The sequence below is a fragment of the Taudactylus pleione genome, unplaced genomic scaffold (assembly GCF_031769625.1).
Source record: "Taudactylus pleione unplaced genomic scaffold, aTauple2 ptg000734l, whole genome shotgun sequence".
NCBI lineage: Eukaryota > Metazoa > Chordata > Amphibia > Anura > Myobatrachidae > Taudactylus > Taudactylus pleione.
The window spans coordinates 4,355,232-4,381,781 of NW_028285136.1; the positions used below are offsets into that span (position 1 = coordinate 4,355,232).

At 42.7% G+C, this 26,550-nt stretch overlaps 1 protein-coding gene across 1 annotated transcript; it reads right to left on the reverse strand.

Annotated features, from left to right (window-relative positions):
• Positions 1 to 4,664: 4,664 nt before the first annotated feature.
• LOC148477228 (nicotinamide N-methyltransferase-like) lies at positions 4,665 to 26,078 on the reverse strand. Its single transcript, XM_088457042.1, has 4 exons — positions 25,931 to 26,078; positions 21,915 to 22,122; positions 21,247 to 21,752; positions 4,665 to 4,912 (listed from the first exon to the last, which is right to left on the reverse strand). Exons 1-4 carry the CDS (start codon positions 26,076 to 26,078, stop codon positions 4,665 to 4,667), a joined length of 1,110 nt encoding a protein of 369 aa, XP_088313168.1.
• Positions 26,079 to 26,550: the final 472 nt, after the last annotated feature.

Below are 26,550 nucleotides of genomic sequence, written 5' to 3' on the forward strand. Positions count from 1 at the left end.
TACTATAGAAATCCCAGTTCTGAACGTTCATTGACTGATAGAGGCGAGTCTTCCGCCTCTCAGCCAATGAGCGGTTCCCACCATTAAAGTCAATGGGGAGAACTGCAAAGGTAACTAAAATACAAGGGCCCCCTATGTTGTCCCCTGTATTTTGGAAACCAGGGCTGGCTCTGAATAGCAGGGTGTTGGTTGTGCTTATGTCGCTATTTAGCACAACCAGTACTGGTTCTCCAAAGCCCAAGGCTGGTTGTGCTATTGGGGGCACTTTTTAAACGATATGTCATTCCAATCGGTCGAAAATGGCAATATCGTTTTTGGTTGATATACAAACCAACCATTTGTAAATCTCCAGTTTGTAATGTCGTCTATGTGAAAGTATCGATTGTTTGTCCGATGTTCTAAAGTCATTTTTTGGTCAGTTTTGACTCTCGTAAATCTCTGAATTGCAAACTAGATAGCAAATTGCGCAACATTTTAAAATAGACCAAAATCGACCCTAGTTAATGTACCCCCTAGTGTTCCACATTGCTTATGCAAGCACCATAGGACAAGGGTGTGAGTTTGTCCAATGTTTGCTTCCTATTCATCAAGGTTGAGGTTACACATAATCTCCTAGATCATTTCATTACCATTACTGTATGCACTATATTGCACTTTCTCTCCCACATTTTCCAGGACACCTATTTGGAGAAAGCATCCAAACAAGGAAAATCCTGGAACCACCTTCTGTACCTCATGTTGGTGTTCAGCTTCGATGTTTCCTTTGATGCAGCATGCAATTCTAGGACTGCTGGAACATTTTCCAAACAATCGGACATGGGAAGAGTTGGAGGATGATATCCCTAATTAATAAAAGATGAACTAAACAACATTAAAGAATGCTGAGCATTGTTATAACTCTGCTAATGGTGGGAAATGTGACCAATTTTCCTGTTGCCCATTACTAAAGATGTGTAAGATTTGCTCCAGAAATTGATTTAACCACACAGTTTGCTCATTTGTTTGTGGGTCATATCCAGGCGATGATATGGGAATCCCAGTCAGAAGTGATGGTATCAGGACATCCATGAAGTCAGTAGATGTTTATGATGAATAAGTGAGGCATCTGTGATGTGGTGGTTAATTTGGTCGATGGCATAATATGGGCCAAAGCAGTCAACGAACACTAGGATGGTGGTAAACCTATTTGAAGACAGTAGATCAGGAATAAGGTCCACAAAAATATCTCTCCATGGCCCTGAGGGTATAGTAAGCAGCTGTCGTGTATGTTGAACTTTCTTCCTTGTACAGATTGCGAATAGCAATTCATTTGCCTTCTGAAGAAACTGATGATCATATCGGGGAAACACATTTTCCCACTAACAGACATTTGCTATTGATCATATTTTCACATTTGGACAATACATCTGCAGATTTATTGCAGGGGTTGCCGGTGCTGCTAACATCTTTGTAGCCAGAACGAGCTTCCTTACTAGGCTCAGTGAGGTCACAGGACTATCCAGAGACCATAGATCACATGACCACTTCTCCCAACCCACTTAGATATCGTCACTCTCCTGTCCTTAAAAACCATTTTCTTACCTCCCTGGTGCCTGTCCAGGCTAGCATTTAGGTCCACTCGCGCTGTGCATCTCTCCCAGATAGCACAGAGGTCCGCTCATGCTGCACATTGCTCCTGGTTGGTGCTGAGGTCTGTCCGTGCTATACAGTAAATGGGTGGTCACGGGGGGGGGGGGGGGGTGTGGGTGGTACGGGGGTTGCAGGCCGGCGGCGGCTGGTTCCAGGAGACTTGCCTAGCCTTTCGGGTGTACTTGGGTGCCACACGATTTTCAGGAGGCTTCCGACCTTTTCGGGGGAGTAGGTAAGTATGACTTAATGGGATGTTAATGATGGGTACATTCTAGACACTAAAGTAATTGGGAACCTAAAGTCCCTTTAGAGGTGAAAGGTGTGTTACATAAGCAATTTTAACACTGTTCAGTAAATATAACATAAATGCTGGAAAAAAGTGTATGACAAATAATCTACATTTAAGTTCCAGATGCTGAAATCCTGACAAGCCTCCATCCCGAATGAAGGTAACACTTAACCACGGGGGGGGGGGATTAGGCTTAGGAACCACAGGGGGGACTTAGGGTTAGGCACCACCCCGAGAGTCTTAGGGTTAGACACCAATAAGGGAGGGTTAGGGTTAGAAGGGGGAGAGGAGAGGGTTAGGGTACTTACGAACAGGAGAAATGCAAAGATCTATTTCTGTGGAAACTGACATTGCAATTATAAAGAGAGGCCAATAGATGTCCATAAAAGCCTACTATTTAAAATACAATAATAATATAGCTATTGAGAGGTACTGACAAAAATAAAACACACTGGTCAAATAAGTTAGCAGTAGGACTAATTACACAAAACACAAAAACAAATAATATTTTTCAGTCCAAATGTTTCCTCATCTCACCCTGATACAGTATAGTCAGAGAAAGCAAAACAGTGGGAGGGTATAGATATGTTTTTTTTCTCCCAAAACAGTTAATTATTCTACCAAAATCCTGCTATAGAATATTAGTCCTACCTGGAGCTTGTGTCACTAGACTAGTCCATTTTAACTACTATAGATGTGTCCTCTTACATCCTTGCCGATCGTACTATGTGCGCACGCATCGTGCCAAGCAATCACCCGCAGCAGCATGCGTTACGGTACGCTATGGCACGCACTGCGATCACACCATGCAATCCTATGGAGTCGTGGGTGCGAATGCAGTGCGCAAATCTACTCGTGGGCGCATGCCTCGCGCCATGCATGGTGCGATTTTCTGTGTACGCAGCAAAGATGTAGCAGGACACATCTGTACATAGACCAGTGAGATACGAACCTGGCTGGCACCTTTTTATTATAGTAGCAGAACCTCTACCCAGTATATACTCCTTGCTTGAATAAAAAACACAAAATCAAACCGTTTTAGTAATTTTTTTTATAATTTTGGATTATTAGAAGCATGAGGAAAAATACAATTAACATTTACTGAAAATTACTTAACTAAAAAGTTTATATATGTCACATGTTAAGAGCTGTTCAGTATGTAAGATTTAGTAAATGGCTGAGAGCTATAGAAGGTAATAATAACTAAGGTAGATCAGTAGTTATTAGGAAGCTTTTGAAGAAATCATCCCTCCAGCCAATGGCCACAACTCCAACAACCTAAGTATTCCCTTTGACGGCATGTAGTTGGTATCCCGGAGCACACAGTGCCGGTGCCCAGAATCCCAGTGCCGGAATCCTGAAAGGAGTCATAATTCTGGCAACTGCAATCCCAACAGTGGGTTTTAGGGTTAGTGGTCAGGCATTAGGGAGAGGGTTAGGCTGCAGGAGGGGACGGTTAGGGTTAGGCTGCAGGAGGGGAGGGTTAGGCTGCAGGAGGGGAGGGTTAGGGTTAGGCTGCAGGGTAGGAGGGTTAGGGTTAGGCAGCAGGAGGGAAGGGTTAGGGTTAGGCTGCAGGAGGGGAGGGTTAGGGTTAGGCTGCAGGGTAGGAGGGTTAGGCTGCAGGAAGGAATGGTTAGGGTTAGGCTGCAGACAGGCAGGGTTAGGATTAGGCTGCAGGAGAGAAGGGTTAGGATTAGGTTGCAGGAGGGGAGGGTTAGGGTAGGCTGCAGGAGGGGAGGGTTAGGGTAGGCTGCAGGAGGGGAGGGTTAGGGTTAGGCTGCAGGAGGGGAGGGTTAGGGTTAGGCTGCAGGAGGGGAGGGTTAGGGTTAGGCTGCAGGATGGGAGGGTTAGGGTTAGGCTGTGGGAGGGAGGGTTAGGGTTAGGCTGTGGGAGGGGAGGGTTAGAGTTAGGTTGCAGGAGGGGAGGGTTAAATTAGGGGTAGGGTTATGGGAAGTGTTAAATTACTTACCTGTATGCATTGGAATTTCCACTGTCGTGACTCCAGCACTGGGATTCTGTCCGCCAGCATTGTGTGTGCTGGGATCGCATACCCAACCCCCTTTGACAGCAGTGAGGACCATCAATTGCTTATAATCTATTATATCAGTCTCTACTTTACTATCAAGTAACTCACAGGAACTGATTTCAAATCCTTCATCGGTGAGGGTCTTTTTTACAAACATGTCATCATAAGTAAATGCATGTAGCCTATCATTACCAGCAGTGTAATATGTGATATTTAGGCACCCAATTATAATAAAGTATCCCCCAGGTTTAAGCAGCTTTGACATTTTCCTCAGGATTTTGATAAAATCTTGTTGGTCCTGACAAACCACATCCAGCAACCACGCAGTGACTATACAGTCGGCTTGTGGTAACATCACCGGATCCGTGAAGTTTTCTTTGCTGAAGTCAAATTGCACAATACGTTTAATTGTTTCCTTCAACTTTTCTTCCTTTTCCTGTTCTTCCTAACTAAAATAATAACACCAATTACATTATATAATATAGCAGGTTCAAGGGTCATTGCAGAATTGTGTGTTTCACTTCAGTTTTTTTATACCACAAAACAAACCAAACAAACAAAAAGAAAATAACACGCACAACTGGAACTCTTGAATCAGGAGGAATACCAGCCGCCAACTAGGAAATATTCACTATTGTCGTCTATCTCCCTGATCTCCATTTAAAACTAAAACAGTCATTTTTTTTAAGTTACATTTTTGTTATTATTTTTTAAATAGTCTCATCTTTTATGTTCTTTTATGTTTAGAATCACATTTTCCCTGATACCTTCCAGCTCAGTAACAATCTTAGATGCATGGGTCCAATCAAAAGCCCCAGTGCTGGTGTTCACCCATTTGTTGAGTTCCATAATACAGGACTCTTTTATTTTTAGTATAGTGATCTCTTTAAAAAATTCACTCATAACAAAAAGATGATGAACGATGGATCCGATACTGATGTCAATCAAAGTTTCTCCTTTAATTCGACCTGCAGGGAAGATTCAGATAAGAAATGTAACATTCTATATAGTTACAGTCAGTTAGAGGCAAAGAAAGAAAATGTGAGTCCCAGCATTGGTCACATACTGATACAGATTTCATGGTGTATGATTAATGGCAAAATCCTGGGTGCCCTCATCTATGCCAATGAAATAAATTACTGGCAATCTGAGAGTTAATGCATTTCCCACAGCTGTGTGACTGTAATGGGCACATGGTATACATGAGACATTGTGTTGGCAAAAAAAGCAAATATAACCTACCACAAGGGTCTCGTCGCAAGCCCGATGGTCGCGATGGTCTTGACCATCGCGACCATCTTCCTGGCCGCTCGCTATAGCTGTGGGTGGTCACCCACAACTATGCAAGCGGCCAGGAGGCCGTTCTAAAAAAGAAAAAAAAAAGACCGGCCCTGATTCAGAGCGAGCGCTCTGTCAGAGCGACCGGCTCTGAATCAGGGCCTCTATTCTTCTGTGCCTCTATCTGTGCTCCCTTCTGTCCCTGTGTCTCTATCTGTACCCCCTTCTGCTTCTGTCTGTACCCCGTATTCTTTCTGTGCCTCTAACTGTACCCTCTTCAGCCTGTCCGTACCACATATTCCTCTCTGTGTCTTTATATGTCCACCCTTCTGCCTCTATCTGTACCCCTACTCCTCTCTGTGCCTCTATCTGTATCTCCGCCCTCCAAGAAGTAGCGTGCCTCCTGCGCTCACTGCAGTGCATGCCACCGCACTTCCTATTCCCCATCCCCAGTGTCAGCCCGGCAGTGTACAGTTCTGTTCACTTGCCCCTCCTGGATGGCACCCTCCAGGGTGGGTCGGTGAGTCCCAGGCAGCTCCTCTTTCCATTCTCCTCTCCTGTGCAGTGCAGTCCCCGCCCACTTTTGTCACACGCATGTCTAGGGGCCGGGAGCGAAGAGGGAGGAAGAAACCTGTAACGCGGCTCAGGCTGTCACTGACACAACTGCGGGCGACCAGGTGACAAGTGCTGGAGTCAGGCTGTGGCACGCCAGCGCCCCCTAATCTTTTAGGCACCTGGAGCTTGCTCTCCACTGGAGCCGCCCTTCCTACGCCCCTGCACACACGGTATACAATCGGGAAACCGGCTACCTTAATACCGACAGCCGGCATCCCGACTGTCATTTCCTGACGAGGGTGAAATGCCGGGCGTCTACATGTAGACGCCTGACATTTCCCGATGCCGGGAGACCGGCGCCCGGCATCCTGATCGAAGGGATGCTGGGGGCCGCGAGCGGACAGCCACAGGGGGGATGTTTCGGTTTAGGGCACCCGGGGGGACTTAGGGTTAGGCACCCCCCCAGGAGGGTTGGGCTAGGGGGAGGAAGGGTTAGGCACTGCTGGGGGGAGGTTAGGGTTAGGCACCCCCTGGGGGACTTAGGTTTAGGCAGCGGGGAGGGGGGAGTTAGGGTTAGGCACTTGGGGGGGAGGTTAGGGTTTGGCACGCCTAAGGAGGGTTAGGGGGTTAGGTTAGGTTAGTTTACACTTACCTTAGGGACGATCGGGATTTCCAGCGCTGTCGGGCTTCCTCTGTACCGATTCCACACACATACATGAGCAAAATACATTAACACCTTTCTGAAACAGAGTTCAGATGAAAGGAAACTTGTTAATGTATGGTTACCCCATATGCTAAACTGATTTATATTATGTATGTGATTATTGTTATGTTAATAAGGATACATATTGCCTTTATGGAAGCCCTAAGTACGCATAATATCTTTATTGCTATAAATATCATTGTCCCTATGATGTGTGTCTAAGCATATATGGATAACTGGAATCTGTGTGTAAGTGGCTGGATGGGAAATATACATGTTATGTGTGTGATTGTATATCCAATGTCTACAATACCTACTATAATATGGGGTCTTTTCAGCAATGATTTTTTTTTTTTTTTTTACATACGAAATGCGGAAACTATCATTTCTGCATTTTTTATGTAAATCCCCTATTCAGCAATGGGATAAGATAACGCAATTGTCTTCTAAATTGAATTCCCATATCGCAGAGTACCATTTTGTAGGGATCAGACATTGATCTCTATAGTGCTTTAATGCTTTTTGCTATTCAGCAAAGCAAAAAAACGTTTAAATCATGCTAAAAATATTTACTTTATATAACGACATCTAAGAATGGCGTTATATGACGAAAGTCCTTAATTATCCCAGAAACTGCAGGGACTAAGGAAAAGCTTCCCACAAGCCCCTGCTGGATCTTGAAACTCCTCCCAGTCTCCGTCCCTGCTTTGCGGTGATCGCCGAGGGTAAGTACAACTCCAGCCTGTTAAATCTGTCCATATTGATTGAAATGTGTACACAGGCTTTATATTAGTCTGCATACATTTATATTTGTGCTTTTATATTTAAAATGTATATATACATTATAAATATAAAAGCACATAAATATAAATGTATACACACTAGTATAAAGCCTGTGTACACATTTCAATCAATTTGGACAGTTTCGACAGGGTCTAGTTGGACTTGCCCTCAGCGGTCACCGCAAAGCAGGGACGGGGACTATTCCCGAGCGCATGACTGCGCGTGCGCAGAAACAGAATCCCGAATACAATGCCTTCTGTAACATCGCAGGGACATTGTGTTAACGCAACCACTGTCCCAGCATATAAAATTGCTGAATAGCAGACTTAGCGGTATATGTATCAAAGCTTGTTGTGAGATATATACGACCAACCAATCAGATTCTAACTTATGTTTTGCAGGCTGTGTTTAAAAATTTATAATTAGGAGCTGATTGGTTGGTGATATATATCTCACAATTTTATCTCACATCAAGCATTTTTACATATGCCCCATAAAATGTAATAATTGGTAAAAAATTGCGACGATGTTACCCAATAATATTCAGGGCAACATCGTCACTATTGCTGAATAGAGCCCTATATGTCTATGATATGTAGAGGGATATTTATTTATTAATGGGTGCGATCAAAAATGCAATATTTACTAATAACATATAATAAAAAAATACAGTATACAACATTCATAGTTGTGTATCCTTATAAATATAATTCTGATTTAGCTAGATTGCAATACTTACTATAATAAATATACAAATATTGCCATTTTAATAATAACACATCACACACTGATAAGTCAATATCTACAAAATAATATTTACAATGTTTGTGTATACTGTTCTGTTACAAATGACTCAACTCCCAAAGGTATATACTGAATGTACAGTGTATCTTGTAATACAATTAATCAATGACTCTGGCAGTTTACTGTGTGTTTTCAAATAACATGGTGGTTCTGCCTGAGGGTGAGTTTTATATTCATGTCACAAGATTTGTAAATTCTCTATTATCAAAGCAGCTACTCATGTTTACCTCATATAAACAGGCCTACGGTCACCTAATACAAGAGACGCCTCCTTAATTATCTTGCATTCTAATTAGAACATAGCAGTTTCTCACATTCTCTCTTTTTAGGATTCACTACACCCTGAAAGTTATAGGTGATAATGATGCCTATGTATCAAAGCTTGATGAGAGATAAAATTGTGAGAGAAAAGTATTAACCAATCCGCTCCTAACTGTCACTTATCAGACACAGCCTATAAAATGTAAGTTACATGTTGATTGGTTAGGGATTTATATCTCACAATTTTCTCTCTCATTAAGCTTTGATACATAGGCCCCAATGACTCATAATAGAAACTATTCCTAGTTGGGACCAATTCAAGCACTACTGGGAACTTTAAAGAGTGGGTAGTCAGAAACCAGTGATTTGGTGGCACGCCAGCCTCAGCATGTGTGATGCAAATATAAGGGTTATGAACGTCTACACCAGTGTTTCCCAAACATTCCTCAGGGAGCACTAAAGGCTCATACTCACTAGACGATGCGCTGAGCGATTTTGGTGAAAAATATTGGGTGTACACACTGAACGATATCATTAACTATATCGTTCAGTGACATCATCCTGCCACATCCCTGAACAGGCTCTTTCTGACGATATATCGTCATATTGGACTGCTTGTTTGCACGACAGCAAATATCGTTAACGTCCCGTGGGAGCGTGCATCGTTGGTTGCTTGGTGCATATACACTGGACGATATGTACAATATATCGTTGAACAATCTTGTTATCGTTCACTTTTATCGTCTAATTCACAGGTTGTCAAATTCGGTCCTCTGGAGCCCGAGCAGAGCATATTTTCCAAGTCCCTTCACAGAATCAGAAGTGAGATATTAGCTCCACCTGTGGATCTTTTAAAATGTGTCAGTGAGTAATGAGTACACCTGTGCACCTGCTGGGTGACCTGGAAAATGTGACCTGTGTGGGGACCGAGGACCGAGTTTGAGAACCACTGCTCTAGTGTGTATGCCCCATAACAGTGCATGGTTTCCATATTTCCTAGTTGGTGCACAGGTGTAGTTATTACTCACTGACACGTTTTAAAAAATCCACAGGTGGAGTTAATTATTTCAATTGTTGTTCTGTGAGGAGACATGGAAAACAAGCACTGTTAGTACTTCCTGAGTAATTAGTTTGGGAAACACTGATCTTCACTACATAAGAGATGCTCTAAAACAAAGGTTCTCAAATTCTTTCCTCAGGACCCCAAACAGTACATGTTTTCCCGTGTCTCCTCACAGAATCACAAGTGAAATAATTAGCTCCACCTGTGGATCTTTTAAAATGTGTCAGGGAGTAATGAGTACACCTGTGCACCTGCTGGGTGACCTGGAAAACGTGACCTGTGTGGGGTCCTGAGGACAGAGTTTGAGAACCACTGCTCTAAAAGTATTATATTGAGGTTTAATAAATTGCATAATAACACTGTGGGGTCCATAAGACATGTAGGTTCACAATATAGTTACACATGGTTGTAATACAGCAAGTAAGTGCAGTGGAACAGAATGATACAGGGAACCTCGAGCCAAAATGAAAGATCAGCACAAAGGTATCTGTAGATTTCTGTGCACTTTGGGGACTGTCTATTTTTATCTTCCTGTGTAATAATGAAAGAATCAGCATCTCTTGTCATCTCCTGTTGTGCTGATCGGCAGCACAGCAGACACTGGGGGAGAGGGTGCAGGGAAGGAAGATCCCTCTGAGAGCGGCAGCTGCAGGAAGATTCTCTTCCTGCAGCCGCCCCCACTGATCGGATTATTGTGTGGTTTGGTTGGAAAAATGCAACTATGCCAGGCAAGTGGTTAACTAAGATAGAGTCGGAATAAAACCATATGAATACGTGATCACAAGTTATTACTGTGTGAAATAAATATTACTTATAAATTGTACTTTTTCTAAAGCATAATATAACAGGCGTTATATGTCTTCCTTTCTATGGATTTTTCAAGGCGTACTAACTGCAGATCATCGTAATTCTGCTGCAAATGTATGTCTAACTGCAAGGTCTAATTCTTGTGAAGCAAATATCATTGGCCATTTCTAGATCACATGTGCTTAGTCTACATTACATAAAACTGTGTGATATTTAATTCAAGATGCTCAATATTGCATTGAGCCTTGAGCATCCATGCTGCGCGAAGAAGGGAAAATGGGCTGTTTCAGAGCTTTGAGCAAAGCAAAAAAAAAAATTGTTCAGTAAATGTACAGTACAGATGCGCACATCTCAAACAAACAAACATGTTAATGGTAAGTATGCTGAAATGTAAACTTAATGTCTGCAAATAATTGGACATAACTTCCCTTTAGGAAGTGCAACTGGGGATGGGTCCTCAGGGGTTGTGATTGTGCTACGTCCTCTCTTCTCCTTCTCCCCTCCATCTAAGTGAATAACAAATTACACAAGACAGACAGGACAATCCTTTGGGGCAGATGAACTCAGGTCCTAACTGTCATGTTACAGATTATCATAAATGAGGGAAGGGGAAAGAGGAAAAAAGGAAAAATTCACCGCACTGATCCTGGATAGATCTATCTAAGTAATAATATAGTGTAAGGATGCTAAAGCCACCTCTGATGTCAATCTGGGTATCTCAGTACCATAAATATTTCAGGGTGGTGGTGCTACCTAGACTTAATATAGGATTCCGAAAAACAAAAGGTTCAGGTTCATAGAGAACTTAAACCAAAAGACTCTATATGGGTGCACTCTACTAATTCAAATGGTAGTAATAAAACATAACTTTTATTATATCTATGACAATTCAATAAAAAGACTTACACAGATAACAAGAATATCTGACAAGAGTAGTGAAAAGAGTGAATTTATTAATCTCAGGTTAGCAATAACCCAGATAAAAGTAGGCAAAATATAGAACAACAAATACTAGACAATACAACATGAAACATGTATTGATAAAATAAAGTAAAAAACACCAGGTCAATAGAAATGAAATAAATTGTATTCAATTGAATAATAACGTAACAATGTACTCTAATGATTCCCAAGGACGGTTATTAATAGCAGAAATTGAAAAATGGAAAATAGAAAGTGGGGGATATCAAATTCAATTCCAGGCTCTGCTGCTCCTTTCACACTAAAAAGTGGAGGAAGAGGAGTGAGAGATCTCCTGGCATTGTAACCCCTGAGAACAATAGTCAACAGTGTTCCTGGTCTTCACACCAAATTACTGCTATTTGCTGTCATGCCCATGGTATTGGACCGCAAATGAGTGAATTTATCAGTTGAAATAAGGACCTGTGGGAAGATACAGAGTGCTGTAGAGATAGAGATGTAATCAACTAGAGATGATGAATTTCAAACAAGTGATCGTATAACTAGATATATCACAGTCATAGAAGTGAAAGGCTCTAGTGACATGGTATAATTCCAGGTCAATAGATAGGAAATGTCGGTAAACAGAGATATAAAAATAGTAGGGGCTAAAGATTCCACAATCAGGCTCTGCTGCTCAGTCTCATACACAATTGTAGAGGAGGAGGAGTGAGAGATCTGCTGGTGTAGTAGTACAGAGAAAGCAAATAAGAAGAGGTTCCCGTCATCAACTCCAATTTCTGCTGTTGGTGGTCATACCCAAAAGGCATAGGACAACAAATGAGAGGATTATCAGGTCGGAATGAGAGCCTCTTGAAAAAATAGAAAGAAATGAGTAGAAATAACACACTCCGTTACCTACTGTATCACAATGTCACCCATGCATATGAATCATTGCAATCATAATAACAATATAGATCACGGAGACATATCCAGAGGGTGTATCTTAAAGTCTGTGCATAATATGCAAACCTCCTGAAATTGTACCCATATAAAATTATTTCCAAGATGTTAAAATCTGCTCTTTGGTAATAAATAATAACAAACAACAAGAATCACAGCACAGTTCGAGAGGTGATCTTTTGCCATATAACAGTCAGGAATACATGCTGTTGTTCACAAATAATGTTAATGTCAGCAGCAATTTATAAACCATCAGGTGTTAGGTCACTATCAACCCTCAATTGGGAAAAATATATTATAGTCGACTGGTTAGTTAATTGAATCGTTTCAACATGATCCAGAAAAACATTACTGTTGTCAACAATCAAAAAATTCTTAGCAACCCTTTGCTCACATAGTGTTAAACTATGTCAGGGAGAAAAAGGTGAATATATTAAACAGTGAAAGAAGAGATAAATACTGATGGTTCTATAAGGATGTGTAAATCAGCTGATAATAAATAAGCACAGAATAAATTTTACAGCACTGTTCACTAAGAATGGCAGTCATATAGTGTCAAGATAAATCCTGATCTTCATAACAAATCTATGGCAGTGAAAACATATATCACAAATCCTGATTATTATACATAATATAGTGCACCTGAGAGAGGGCCATGGCTTCATGGGCAAGGGCCAGGAAAGAGATAGGAGAGGCAAGGAGATGCTGGGGATAAATAGGGACATAATATAGTGCACCTGAGAGAGGGCCATGGCTTCATGGGGAAGGGCCAGGGAAAAGATAGGAGAGGCCAGGAGATGCTGGAGATAAATAGGGACATAATATAGTGCACCTGAGAGAGGGCCATGGCCTCATGGGGAAGGGCCAGGGAAGAGATAGGAGAGGCCAGGAGATGCTGGGGATGAAATAAAAGGAAGCTACAAGCAAGAATGATAATAAACAGAAATTTGAAAGGCCCAAACAGCGCCCCCTGACCAGTGGTGCCCTGCGCGATGGCACCGGCCGCACTACCCTAGCTATGGCCCTGGTAAGAAAACCCCAATAGAACTAAATACACCATCGGCCAAGCTCGGAAGTACTTTCCAGAAGAAACAATAATTCCCAGAAATTTATCAAGAATCGTGTTTTTAAACACGTCCATAAAAACACTAAACTCGGGTCAAAACACACTTTTCAAACACACTTCTATGTGAGCATCAAGCTGGCTAACAGACAGACCAATCAGCGACCTGGCCGGTTACTATAGTAGTGGCCGCTGGTTGGCTGGCAGCTCTGTAAGTGCAGGGAACCTCATTGGTCCTGTCACTTGTGGAGATGAGCTGTGTGTGTGTGTACTGTAACACAGTCGGGATAGGGCTCCCTCTCCTGGGGTAGATGGACTCCCACTTTTCACACACAGCAGCCATAGAAACAGGATACAAGTCAGGAGTTCTCATACAAACTGGCCGGCGCCAGTCTTTACTGTGCCAAATGAATATAAACATAAACAAAACATAAACATAAGTCCTAGCAAGGCTGGGCACTAGCTACACAGCAGATTCCCTCGCTATAATAATGGTAGGGCCTATTGCCCTCACCATCAACAAAACACGTGCACAGTACTTACAAGGATTATCACCAAGTGTTTCTGAACAGTCTAGTCTGCCTGCTCTCCCAGGTGTGAGACACTCAGCCACAAACAAACCCAGCTTATATTAGCCATTTCCAGCTGCAAGCCCTAATGAGCCTGTTACCAGGCTGAGAGGCCCAAAACCTGGAGTGTCCTGTGGATGGAGCCCTCCCTCTCCTCACATCCACACCCCCAGGACCCAAACCGGCTTTTCTCTAAAGCCGACATTTCTAGTCTGTTTTTCCCAAACAGACTTCTACTGGGGGTTTCAGAACACATATGACAGGAACCTAGGACATACATAGAAGCCATTCCACACTTCTCCAGTGCTTCTATCACAATACACACAGCTCTTCTGTGTCTGTTATAGCTCGAGACCATGATTTGTTATTTTTAATGGCCCAGGGATGATACTGGAGAAGACGACGGATCTGCAGCAAGGGTTAGGTGAGTATGTTTATTTTTTGTAACCATATAATGGGATTCACTGAGTATAGTGTGAGTATTGTGATAGGAACACTGGTAAAGTGGTCAGTGGTAGATACATTTGTCCTAGGTTTTTGACCTATGTGTTCTAAAAACCCCCAGGAGAAAAGTCTGCAGTGAAGCAGATTTGAGTGTCGGCTTTTTGAAAAGCTGGTTTGGGTCTTGGGGGTGTGGATGTGAGGAGAGGGAGGGCTCCATCCACAGGCCACTCCAGGTTTTGACCTTCTTGGTCTGTTAGCAGGCTCATTAGGGTCTGCACCTGGAACTGGCTAATATAGGCTGTGTCTGATTGTAAGCTAGTGTCTCATACCTGGGAGAGCAAGCAGACTGGCTGGCTCAGAGACACTTGGTGAAAACAACCTGTAAAGTCTTGTGCATACGCTTGTGTTGATGGTGGAGGCAGTAGGCCCCACTATTTCTATAGAGAGGGAACCGCTTGTCTAGTTAGCGCCCAGACGGGCTAGCGTTTACTTTTATGTTTTGTTTTCCTTTTTGCACAATAAAGACTGGTACCGACCAGCTGGTACGAGACCCCAGACTGGTGTACTATTTTTCTGGCTGCTGTGTGTGTGAAGAGGGAGTCCATCTACCCCAGGAGAGGGACCCCTAATCCGGTTGTGATACAGTATGTATTAAATTTTTTACTTTTGTACAGTGTGCGTGTACTATCTTTATTTTTATATTTCTTTTACAGGGGGACTATAGGCACTGGCGGGCCCTTAATTCCCTGCATGCTGGTATTTGTGTTTCTTCAAGTACCAGCATGTGGAGCAGGCTCGCTGGGACTTGTAGTCCTAATGTAAAAGACACTTTAAATCTATTCTTTACAACTATCAACCCCACACCCACCTTCAGCCCTGGCTTGGGGTTACCTGGAGAGGGGGAATCCCATTATTGGCGTGTACTGAATAATTAGTGGGGGTTAATGCTTTGCCAGGGGGATCCAGTCAAGTGTGACCCATGGCTGTGCCATTACACCCCTGCTAATAAGAGCCTGGTGCTTGTAGAAAGAAATATGGGAACCCCTCATAATTTTTTTCCCTCGTTTTTGCTGAACCAGGACCAGTTCAAAAAGCCCGGTGCTGGTTATGCTTTGGGGGACCCCACACCATGTTTTTTTTTATATTTTTATACACACAGAAACCTGCATGGATTTCACTGATCTGTGCAGGCTTCATGTTCGGGAGTGTTCAGATAGTTTCAACATGGGGGAGAAAAGACAAATGCTCTTGCAAACACCATTGGAAATCATGATTCTGTCAAACACGATTCTTAGTAAATTTGAGTCTTTGATCTTAAAAAACTCTCACAAATTCCAATGATTCCAATCGTCTTTAAACTTGACCAAAACATGATTCTTAGTAAATCTGTCTGGGATTGTTAAAGCTCCGTACAGCGGACAGATGTCCTAATTTCTAGGCTGTCCAGAGCAAACCTAGACAGATGGCAACCTTAAGACAAATTGTTCAGAGGTAAAAGTCCAGGATATCTGTAAGGATTTTCTGTGAGAAATTCCAGTGTGAAAATATTCATGTTGCAATACCTGTGTCCTTGCAAACTTCCAGCCGCTGCTTTGATGTATTATTTTTTGCAATTACTTAATATTTTAGTACAATAGGTGCTGGGAACGTTTTTATAAACATTATTACACTATGTAATAAATGACATTTAATATGATTTAGTAGTTAGTAGCATTTGCTGTGTATTATGTTTTGAAATATTGGGCCTGACTTAGAGATGGATGCAGTAAGCACAGTAGCTGCGTCTTTGAGGTATATTTACTAACGTGAGAGTTTTTGGAAGTTTAGATGTTGCCAATAGCAACCAATCAGATTCAAATTGACATTTAAGCATGGTGAAAAGAAGATAGAATGTCTCTTTGCTGGCGCACTAGAAAAATCATATTAAAACATAACTTTTATTAATTTCAATAAAATAATATGCAACTCCAATGAAATATTAAAAGCAGTCATGCGTCTAAACAATTTTTTTTTTGTGAATAAAAAAATCACACAAATAATACTGATCTTGCTCTCCAACATGCTATTTCTCAGTCTTATTATGATGTGCCCTTGTTACGTTTTGTATCCACTATAAGGAGAATTGCACTCAATGTTGCAATCCCCGTATGTCAATATACAGTATCAAAGTTTCTTGAGCCAGGTTTCAGAGATCAAAGTGATTGATTTATTTCAGTATTCACTCTTTCACAAACCCTACTTATAATATTCATTCAAAGAGCACTTATTTATCATATACAGTAGTTCTCACAGTGCAAATACGGACTATATCCATATTGATTGTTTGGGAATTCCAAAAGCACTTACTGTATCTCTCATATAATTATCAGGGTGCCAATTTGGAATACTTCCACATACATTATTCTAGAAACAGATCAGATAACATAGTGATATATTGCTCTTAGAGCATCCATCATCCATACATTTCTCATACAGGTTATCTCTTGTGAGGTTGTCTGGAGTTAATTAGTATAGCACAAAACTGAGAATATGCTCATTGGGCTCCAGGGGCTGGTGGGAGGGGCAAGGGCTGCTGGGAAATGTAGTTCTCCCAGCGCCCATTCTGAGGGGCCACACTAACACTGGGGGGGACACACATACACACTCATGCACACACACAGTCACTAATTAAGGACTAATTGAGCTAATTGGAAACTTCCAATTGCTTAATTAGTTCTAAGGCGGGGGTGCCGCGGGGGTGCCAGAGCAAGTCCCACTATTTTTTCCTAAAAATAATGTTTTTAGGAAAAATCACGCTTGCTCTGGAGGTGCGTGAATAAAAACCTCCCGGCATGAAAAAAAAAAATCACGCACCTAATTGAATGGCAAAAAACCCGCACCTGCAGGAGTGGACGTTTAGATATTCAGGCAGTGTTTAGATGACTTCACGCGTCTGATGCCGTGCATGGCTGCGTGGAGAGCGGGCATACCAGAGAGGACACCTGAATCTGGACACGTGGAGCACAGTCGCCCGGGACCTCAACCGTAGTCTGACAGTCCAGGTCCTGACATGTTTCCTCTGTATAGAAGTTGTTATTCAAGGCAACGCATCAATGGAGCAGGTAAGGGATGAAGGTCAGGTGACATACTGAGGTAGGGAAGTGTATCTCCAGATTCAGACAAGACCAGGAAAGTTAGTAGGGCAGTAACTCTGCAGGGTGATCACTGATGCTCACTATGGGGCCTATTTTCATACTATGAAATTAAATTTGCAGGATATCCCCCAGAAAACACAGGTTTCAGGTGATATCTGAAAATTTTAAGTATCCCCTGAATGTATCGGGAGGGGGGTCTTTTGCAGTCCCCAGTTTTTGAGCACAATAGCAGCTCTCATAGGTTTGTATGGGGGCTGCTATTACTGAGATCTATGAGCTTGCCCCCGGTAGCTACTGTAACACCATCTTTAGACAGCATTTACCATTGTAACTTATGGGCTACCTATTTCAAAGTTTATCAGGAGTAAATCCCTGGTAAATCCCTGTATAATCCCTCAACGGCAATAGCTGCTCACATTTGCATGGCCTGCTGACCGCACATACTCAAAAGGGTGGTCTGCTAACCGCGCACGGGCAGTACCATGACAGTCACCCAAAGGAGAAAGTAATTATTGATCACTTTAATTTTACACAACAAAGGGATGGGCTTCAATTGGAACCCAAATGATCAATGGTACATCCCTGTGATCTTTAATTTCTTATTGCTGTGATAAGTTGCAATAAGATAATTCTTGGGTCTAAAACCTGATAATTTATAAATATGCCCCTATGTTCTGAAGGAGCAGATAGATGGTTAATAGCGCACCACCGGGTGTCTTTTTCCCCCACTTTGAATGCATACCAATGTGAACGCTGTTTACCATCTATCTGGTATGAAGGCTAATCCCCACTTTTTAAGTTTATATTTGTTCTTAATGTTTATTACATTTTTGTTAAGACATACTACACTATAGGCCTGATTCAGAGGCGTTCGCAAAAAGCGAGCGCTCGCTTTTTGCGAACGCCTCTGGTTATTTTAGGAGTGGCCTCCTTGCCGCTCGCACAGTTGTGGGTGACCACCCACAGCTATAGTGAGCGGCCATGATGATGGTCGCGATGGTCAAGACCATCGCGACCATCGGGCTTGCGATGAGACCCTTGTGGTAGGGTCTCATGGCCGCAAGCCCCAGACAGCTTCTGGCTCAAATAGAGCTGGAAGCTCTCCCAATGACATCACTGGTGATGTCAGTGGGGCTGCCCACAAACGGCAGGTGTTCGCATGGGAACGCCTCCGTTTGTGAAGTCAACCCCACCGCCATGCCTACAAAATGGGGCGAGCTGTCGATCAACATCGACAGCCGCCACTTTTGTATTGAGTCCCGGAGCAAGTGCTTTTTGCGCTCGCTCCGGGGCTTGTGTGTGCGCACTGGGCCACCATCGACCCGCTTGCGAGCGGGTCTGAATCAGGCCCAATATTCAGTTTCTTTCCTATTTTTGGGAGCCTATTGGTATCACTTATGATTTAAGAAGAAAAGAAACCTTTATAAGTTTTCATCATACCAGTTTCAAGTCAGCCTCTATGTGAGCATCCCATGTTCTGTCATCATATATGTGTCTGGGTAAAGAAACCTTGAAGTGATTCATTCACATTGTTCACAGGTAACAATCATGTGAGCATTTGTTACCTTAGCAAGACACTGTGTGGGGTGTTAAGATTCCTGCCTGTCACATGAGGACTACTGTGTGAAGGGTCTCTCCGGTTTCTTTTCTGAGGTCTTGCTGACAGATCTTTTGATTTATATTATTTTCTAATACAATATTCTATATATTTTTCTGTTTTTATGTTTCTATGGAACAACTACATTTAACCATTTAAGAAGATTTGGTCGTCTCAAAAATCGTCTAATTGAATACGACCCTAAATATTTTATATTTATTTCTAAATACATATTTTCTATATTTTTATATTTTCATATCTATATATTTTATTTATATTTTTTTCTATTGACATATATTGTATTGATCTATTTTATTACACAACTAAGAAGTCCAACATCTTTCCCAAGTGGATCCTACAGAAAAACACCATGAGGCAATTTAAGTACTTTATTGTACATTTATTATGCAATAAACTTCATAGTCTACATTTCATAGCAAATAAATATTTATGACTACATCAGTGGAATAACTATACAGTGCACAATAAAGTATTCTATTTTGGTGATATATATATATATATCATATACCCCTTTTTTATATAAATATTTCTATTTTTTTATTAATTGATATATGAGCAATGTGCATGGAAATTACAGATGCAGCACATGTAGAATTGAGTAATTATCTAGGTCTTATTCTACAGTTTTCCTTTGCGTATTGTAATAAAGAAATCTGTATCCTGGATACAATGACAAGCGCTATTGATACATTCATAATGCTTACATATTGAAACTGAGTTACGGACTCTGCATTTCAAGAATGTTATTAACAGGGCTATTTTCGGGAAAATAGGTTTTGGCACTGTGCGTGAAGTTACTGGGGGTGGAGCTATAGAATATAAATTATATATGTATATCAGTGGTCACCAACCTTAATTGGGATGTGAGCTACTCGAGAAAAATTAAACCTCCCGAAGAGCTACTTAAATTTTTGAAGAAAAATAAATAAATATGGCTAACACCAAAAAATGAAAGATCATTTAATAAAAATGTTTCATGAAAAACAGCAATGCATTTAATTAATAAAGTGATATTGTTGCACATTTCACTTTTAATTACCGGCTCCAAGGAGGTAAGTACAGTAGAGGGGCAAAAGAGATAGGCAGGGCTGCTGTGTGATTTTTGGGCAATACTCATTCGCCCCAAATGCAGTTGACTCCTGTGATATCCAGATGTTGTCCATCACATATTGTGTCGCCCTATCACGGCTTTGTCAGAGGTCTCTTCCTCCTGGGATGTGACCTCTGACAAAGGATTGGCCGACTGCCGGGATGCCGACTGATAAAGTCCCGGAGCTTTAATCCTGATCAGTGTGCGCTGACTGAATCTAACTTGATCCAAAGGGTGAGGCCGCGCAGGCTCCTCACAATGTGGGTGACATCATGACGTCACCTGATCACTTCAGAGGCCAGTGTTCACAGTTGCAGTGGCATAGCAATGGTCCCCAAGCCACTGAAAGCTCTGCTGGGGCCATTTTTACGCCACTGCCATCTAGGATCCTGTACCAACTGGATGTCCTTAGGGTTAACTTAAAATATGTATTACTACAGCAAGTTAGCTGGTTGATATAGCTTTCATGTGTTTGGAGACATTGTCTGTAGGGTGAGATGCGTATCCAGCTCCTAGCATTGTTTGAAATGGTCTGCACATTTGCTACCAATTAACCAGCACTTTTAGTGAGATCTCACCTAACAGTCAGTGCTAGGTGATTGTTTTGTGAACTTGGCCTTGCGCAAACTCCGGAAACTTTGAATAAACATCAGCTTCTGACTTTCTGGCATCCTTCTTGATTGCTTGATTATTATCACATGATAACCTGGCTTTTATCTGAACCAGTTTTGCTTATACCATGTTATTACCGTTTTTATGTCCTGAACAATGGACTTGCTTTTGTATTACTGTACATGCTTGCTTTTTCCCTGCCTGTTTCTATTGCCTGCTCTTATGCCAGACCATTCATCCTGTCATTGGATGTCACTTTACCTAACCCTTGTCCCTGCTAGCTGTGTACTGACTATAGGCTGGCTATGAAACATTTGTGGTCTGATACTTAAGATAAGAAAAGACATATCAGTGTCATTTCTTACTAAACATTCCCATATGTAAGTAAGTGTCAGTGTCATTGGGGTTGAATGGGAGAAAGATGGCAACAATAAATATCTTATATGTTTCCTTCCAAAACCCTCAACAGTATCCAGAATCCCGGCGGCTGTGATCCCAACAGTCGGTTTTTGGGTTTAGGGTTAGGCATTAGGGGGAGGGTTATGGTTAGGTTGCAGGAGGGGAGGGTTATTGTTAGGCTGTGGGGGGAGGGTTATGGCTAGGCTGCGGGAATGGTGGGTTAGGGTAGGATTACGGGAAGGGTTAGATTACTTACCTGTATGCATCAGAATTTCCACCATCGTGACTTTGGAGCCGGGGTTCTGACCGCCAGCATTGTTTGTGCTGGAATCGCATACCCAACCCCCTTTGACAGCAGTGAGGACCATCAATTGCTTGTAATCTATTATATCAGTCTCTACTTTTCTATCAAGTAACTCACAGGAACCAATTTCAAATCCTTCATCAGTGAGGGTCTTTCTTACAAATATGTCATCATAAGTCAATGCATGTAGCCTATCATTACCAACAGTGTAATATGTCATATTTAGGCACCCAATTATAATAAAGTATCCCCCAGGCTTAAGCAGCTTTGACATCTTCCTCAGGTTTTTGATGAAGTCTTGTTGGTCCTGACAAACTGCATCCAGCACCACCGCCGTGAGTATACAGTCGGCTTGTGGTAACACCACCGGATCCGTGAGGTTTTCTTTGCTGAAGTCAAATTGCACAATGCATTTAATGGTTTCCTTCAACTTTTCTTCCTTTTTCTGTTCTTCCACACTAAAATAATAACACCATTACATTATATAATACAGCAGGTTCAAGTGTCAGTGCCGAAATGTATGTTCCACTTACATTTAATTTACATTTTTGTTTATTATTTTTATTAAAATTGACTCAATCTTTATGTTCTTTTACTGTATGTTTAGAATCACATTTTACCTGATGCCTCCCAGCTCGGTAACAATCTTAGATGCATGAGTCCAGTCGAAAGCCCCAGTACGGGTGTTCACCCATTTGTTGAGTTCCATAATACAGGACTCTTTTAATTTTAATATAGTGATTTCTTTAAAAAATTCACTTATAACAAAAAGATGATGAACCATGGATCCGATACTGATGTCAATCATAGTTTCTCCTTTAATACGACCTGCAAAGAGGAATCAGATAAGAAGAAATTCAACATTCTATAAAGTTACAATGAGTTAATGGCAAAGAAAGATAATGTGAGTCCCAGTATTGGGCACATACTGGAACGGATCTCATGATTTATGTGTCATGGCATAATACTGGGTGCCTTCATCTATGCCAATGAAATATATTATTGGGAATTTGCGAGTTAATACATTTCCCACAGCTGTGTGACTGTAATGGACACATGGTATATATGAGACACTGTGTTGGCAATAAAAGCAAATATAAAAAAAATAGCATCTGTGTCACATGTTTTATATCTATATACTGCACCCAAACATTATATATTATTCCTCAATTTTCTGTGATGCATAAGGAAGATATGTCTATGATTCCCGAGTCTGTCGCCATTTCTGTGCTGTGTGTATAACGTTTGGTGGGTTAATTCTATTCCATAGCACCATGGATGAAAGTGACGTCTGTAGCTGACATCTCTCTGTGAGCAGGGAAAGTGTCTCCTGTTCCCATTATATCCTGTATACAGAGGTGTAATGTGGAGCTGAGGTGCCCATCAGGGGTGTATCTATAATGGGTGCAGGGTGTGTGGGGAACACGGGCCCCTGGGTCCAGGGGGGCCCCGCACCGCACACCCTGCACCCATAATATTACTTACCTCTCTGGAGTCCCACGTCGGTGCGAGCGTCTGGCACTGTAATACGACTGGAAAATGGCTGCAGTGGCCATTTTCCCATCGTTTGCGCATGCGCCGTACAGGGAAAATGGCCTCGGCGGCCATTTTCCCGGTGACCTGTGCAGACACTATAGACTCTGGGCACACTCTAGTGCCCAGAGTCTATAACTCCAGCGCTGGCCGCGCACAACTCAGTGCGCAGCCGGCTGCCGGGCAGAGAGGAGGGGGCCCGTGTCGGAGATTGCACATGGGCCCCCTCCTCTCTAGAAATGCCTCTGGTGCCCATAGCAGGTACATGCTATGGCACCCCCCATCCTGCAGTACAGAGGTGTGTCTGGGGACTAGGCATAGCCAGCACATGGGGGTGATATGCAGCTAGTGTACAGGATGGGCAGCACCTATTATGGAGTAATTTTTTTAATTTAATTATATTCTCAAACAAGCAAACACAATGCATTGTATTTATAAATTAAAATAGAACATGATCAATACAAAACCATATAGAAGCCATGAAGGTTTTCGGGGGAAAGGGGGACAGGGAGTTTTAATGTATGACCTGGACATAAGGGATGGGGGTACTATATGTTTCAGGGTCTGAGGGTTGGGTAAGTAGTGTTTGTCCCTGGATCGAGGGTTATAGGTTGGATAATGTATGGGCCTGGGGGTAGGGTGGCTAGTGTAGGCTCCTGGGGATGAGAGGACAGGATGGATAGTGTATGTGCCTGGCACTGGGATGGTAGGGAGGATAGTTTATGTGCTTGTGGGTGGGGGTGGGTGGTTAGTGTATGTCCCTTGGTCTGCTAGGGTGGGTGAACATGCAAACTTGCATGTTTCTCAAACCCCATGCAACTCACAATGGCAAAACCCGCATCCAGATGTTTTGCCATTGTGAGCATACAAGTTGGGCAATGTACACTATCACTGCCTGAAAACTTGAGAGAAAACAGACCGGTTTCAGGCTACTGAGTCTATCCTCAGCAGGTCCGATTAACACAGAAAGATGCACTGATCCGTGAAATCCATGCATGTTTCTGTGTGTAAAAAAAAAAAGTAAACTGTAATGTGTGTCCCTCCCCCACTACAAGCATAACCAGCCCCGGGCTCTGTTGAGCCTGTCCTGGTTCTTAAAATATAGAGGGGAAAATGCATAGTGGTCCCCTGTATTTTAAGAACCAAGACCAAGCTTTTTATTAAAGCAAACATTCACACTCACATTATTATTAAAGCAAACATTCACACATACTTATCTAGAATCCCTGTAGTCATTCACATCCACTTGTCCAGTAGAATCCACAACACCTGTAAAAAAAAACTTAATACTCACCAACTCCTAGTGTAGATTATATCCTCTTAGTTCCAAGTAGGCATTCATGGGGTTAAAAACAAGAAAAAAGCACACCAGAAACCAGGTCAGAAAGGGATTACACATACCCTTCCTCCACATGAATGACCGGGACCCACGTGAGTACTGTCATTACAGGAGCCAGCAGCCAATCAGTCGGCGCCACCTCTATTAACCTTGCGGTTCCCATAATAGGCAGCAATGTAGTGGTTTCCACCATAGACTTCAATGGCGCTTTCCCACCAATCAAGTCTATGGGGAAAAGTGTGACATACAGGCTGACTGCTAAGAGCCAATCAGCGTGCAGCTCCTACGAAGGTGCACGCTGATTGGCTGGTGGTTCCTGTAATGACAAACCTCACGTGGGTCTCGGTCGTTCGCACGGAGGAAGGGTATGAGTAAATGCCCTTCCTCCGCAAGAAAGACTATACAAAATACAAGATAGCCTGCAAACTCATGCTCGCAAGTTATCAGATTTGGTGAGTTGTGGACAAAATCGGACCTTTAAATGTGCGAGAAGGTCCGCGTTTGTCCCGCATGAAAAATTCAAACCCTACTACACACACACAGGTATACGTTTATGATGCCGGCTGTCATAATGCCGACCGCTGGCATCTAGACTACAGAATCCCAGCGAGGGTTAACTAACCTACGCCGGGAGACCGGCGCCCGGCATTCCAATCGGGATGTTAGGTTTAGGCTAGGGGGAGGGAGGGTTAGGCACCCCCGGGGGAAGGTTAGGGTTAGGCACCCCCCCGGGGGACCTAGGTTTAGGTGGCGGGGAAAGGGGGGGTTAGGTTTAGGCACTTAGAAGGGGGTTTTAGGGTTATGCACCCCTAAAGGAGGGTTAGGGTTAGGGGGTAGAGTTAGGGTAGTATATACTTACCTTCTAGACGATCGGGATTTCCTTTCATGTCAGGCTGGCGCTGTATCACACCGAATCCCACACACACACCTACCTCTCCCTCTCCGCCCAGTCTCCTTATTCTGTCTTTTCTACAGCTCTTACCAGCTCTGCTCCACTCCTTTATGTCTTCCTTTCCTCAGTGTTGCATCCGTGTGGCTGGTTACTGGACTCCTCCAGTGGTGCAGTGTCAGACCATTGGCAGAGTGTGAGCTTCCGTGGCCCTGAGCACAGTGCCAGCTTTATTTCTCTGCATCTGCAGTTCCATTTGGGACCAGGGGACTGGGAAATGGGTTGGGTATGGGAGACTGGCAGTTTGGATGCTGGCCGTCACAGACAGCGGCATCCCGATGCTCAGTATTTAACCTCCCCGTGCACCCTAACCATAACTCTCTTGTTTAGTGCTTACACCTAACCCTCCCCCTTTAGTGCCTAACCCTAACCCCTCCCCCCAGTTGAGCCTAACCCTAACCCCCCCCTGTCCGCAGCCTACAATGGTGCCTAAACATAACCTGTGGGTAAAAGCTAACCTGGCTTACTATACTTACGTTCGGTATGCCAGCTGTCAGTATTCCAGTATCAGCATCTCAAATGATGTCGGGATTCCGGTGACAATGTTTGACCGCCGCCATTCCGTGCAGAGGTAAATTAATTACATTCCAGGCAATTATGTCAGTCTATTTATTAAATGTTTAAAAAAAAACAAAACACTGCTGATCCACCGCCCTTAGTGTCCCCTGCCGTAGCCAGCACCTGTGCATGAGCTCCACCGGTTCTGCCCACACTACACCCCTGTCTGTACACTATAAGGTCACCCATTTAATTCTTCTGGTGCTCAGAATAACCATATTATATAGCTAAAGCAGCAATTTATCCTGAATACACACCTGTCACTAATGCGTTGTGCAGCTTCTCCATAATAAACACCACTGTCTCATCTCTGAATGCACTTTCTGAATCAAAATAACATTTAAGGTGCTCCCTGGAATCCATCCCATGCACATGATAATGCTTCAACTTGGGTCTGGCTTCCATTCTCTTGTCTTCTGTCACACAGGACGGGATGAGTCTCTGATCTGTATTTGTAGCCTTATAGTAATATATATGGCTGTTCTCTTTATATACAGAAGAATCCTATAGTTATTTACTCTCATTATACACAGCTGACTATGTGCAGAGATCTTATGACAATTATTATGATAAGTAAATATTTGACCTAACCAGGTGATAATGCTACAACGCTACAATGTATATTGAATTAACAGTATTTTGTTTATGATTATGACTAACCCTCTACACTCCATCTTATACCCCTTTTACACCGCTCTCCTAGATCCCACCCAGAATTTTGAACACGGGTTCTTCCTGGGTGAGATCCCTTTCATACTGGTTGCCCGACCCGGATAATTTCCACGTCCATGACATCACTGTTATCACTTGCTGAGCCAGCGCTTGGAGATGAGATTACCTCCAAGTGCCGGCTCTTCCGAATCGACCCAGGTTACCC

What these genes read in the sequence shown, in the direction of transcription:
- LOC148477228 (XM_088457042.1), bottom strand. Translation starts at nt 26,078, where the DNA reads ATGGAAGCCAGACCCAAGTTGAAGCATTATCATGTGCATGGGATGGAT. An exon ending in GCACAACGCATTAGTGACAG is followed by an intron (nt 22,123 to 25,930) that starts GTGTGTATTCAG and finishes TCCTCTTTGCAG; the next exon opens with GTCGTATTAAAGGAGAAACT. An exon ending in GGAAATTCTGATGCATACAG is followed by an intron (nt 4,913 to 21,246) that starts GTAAGTAATCTA and finishes TCTTCCCTGCAG; the next exon opens with GTCGAATTAAAGGAGAAACT.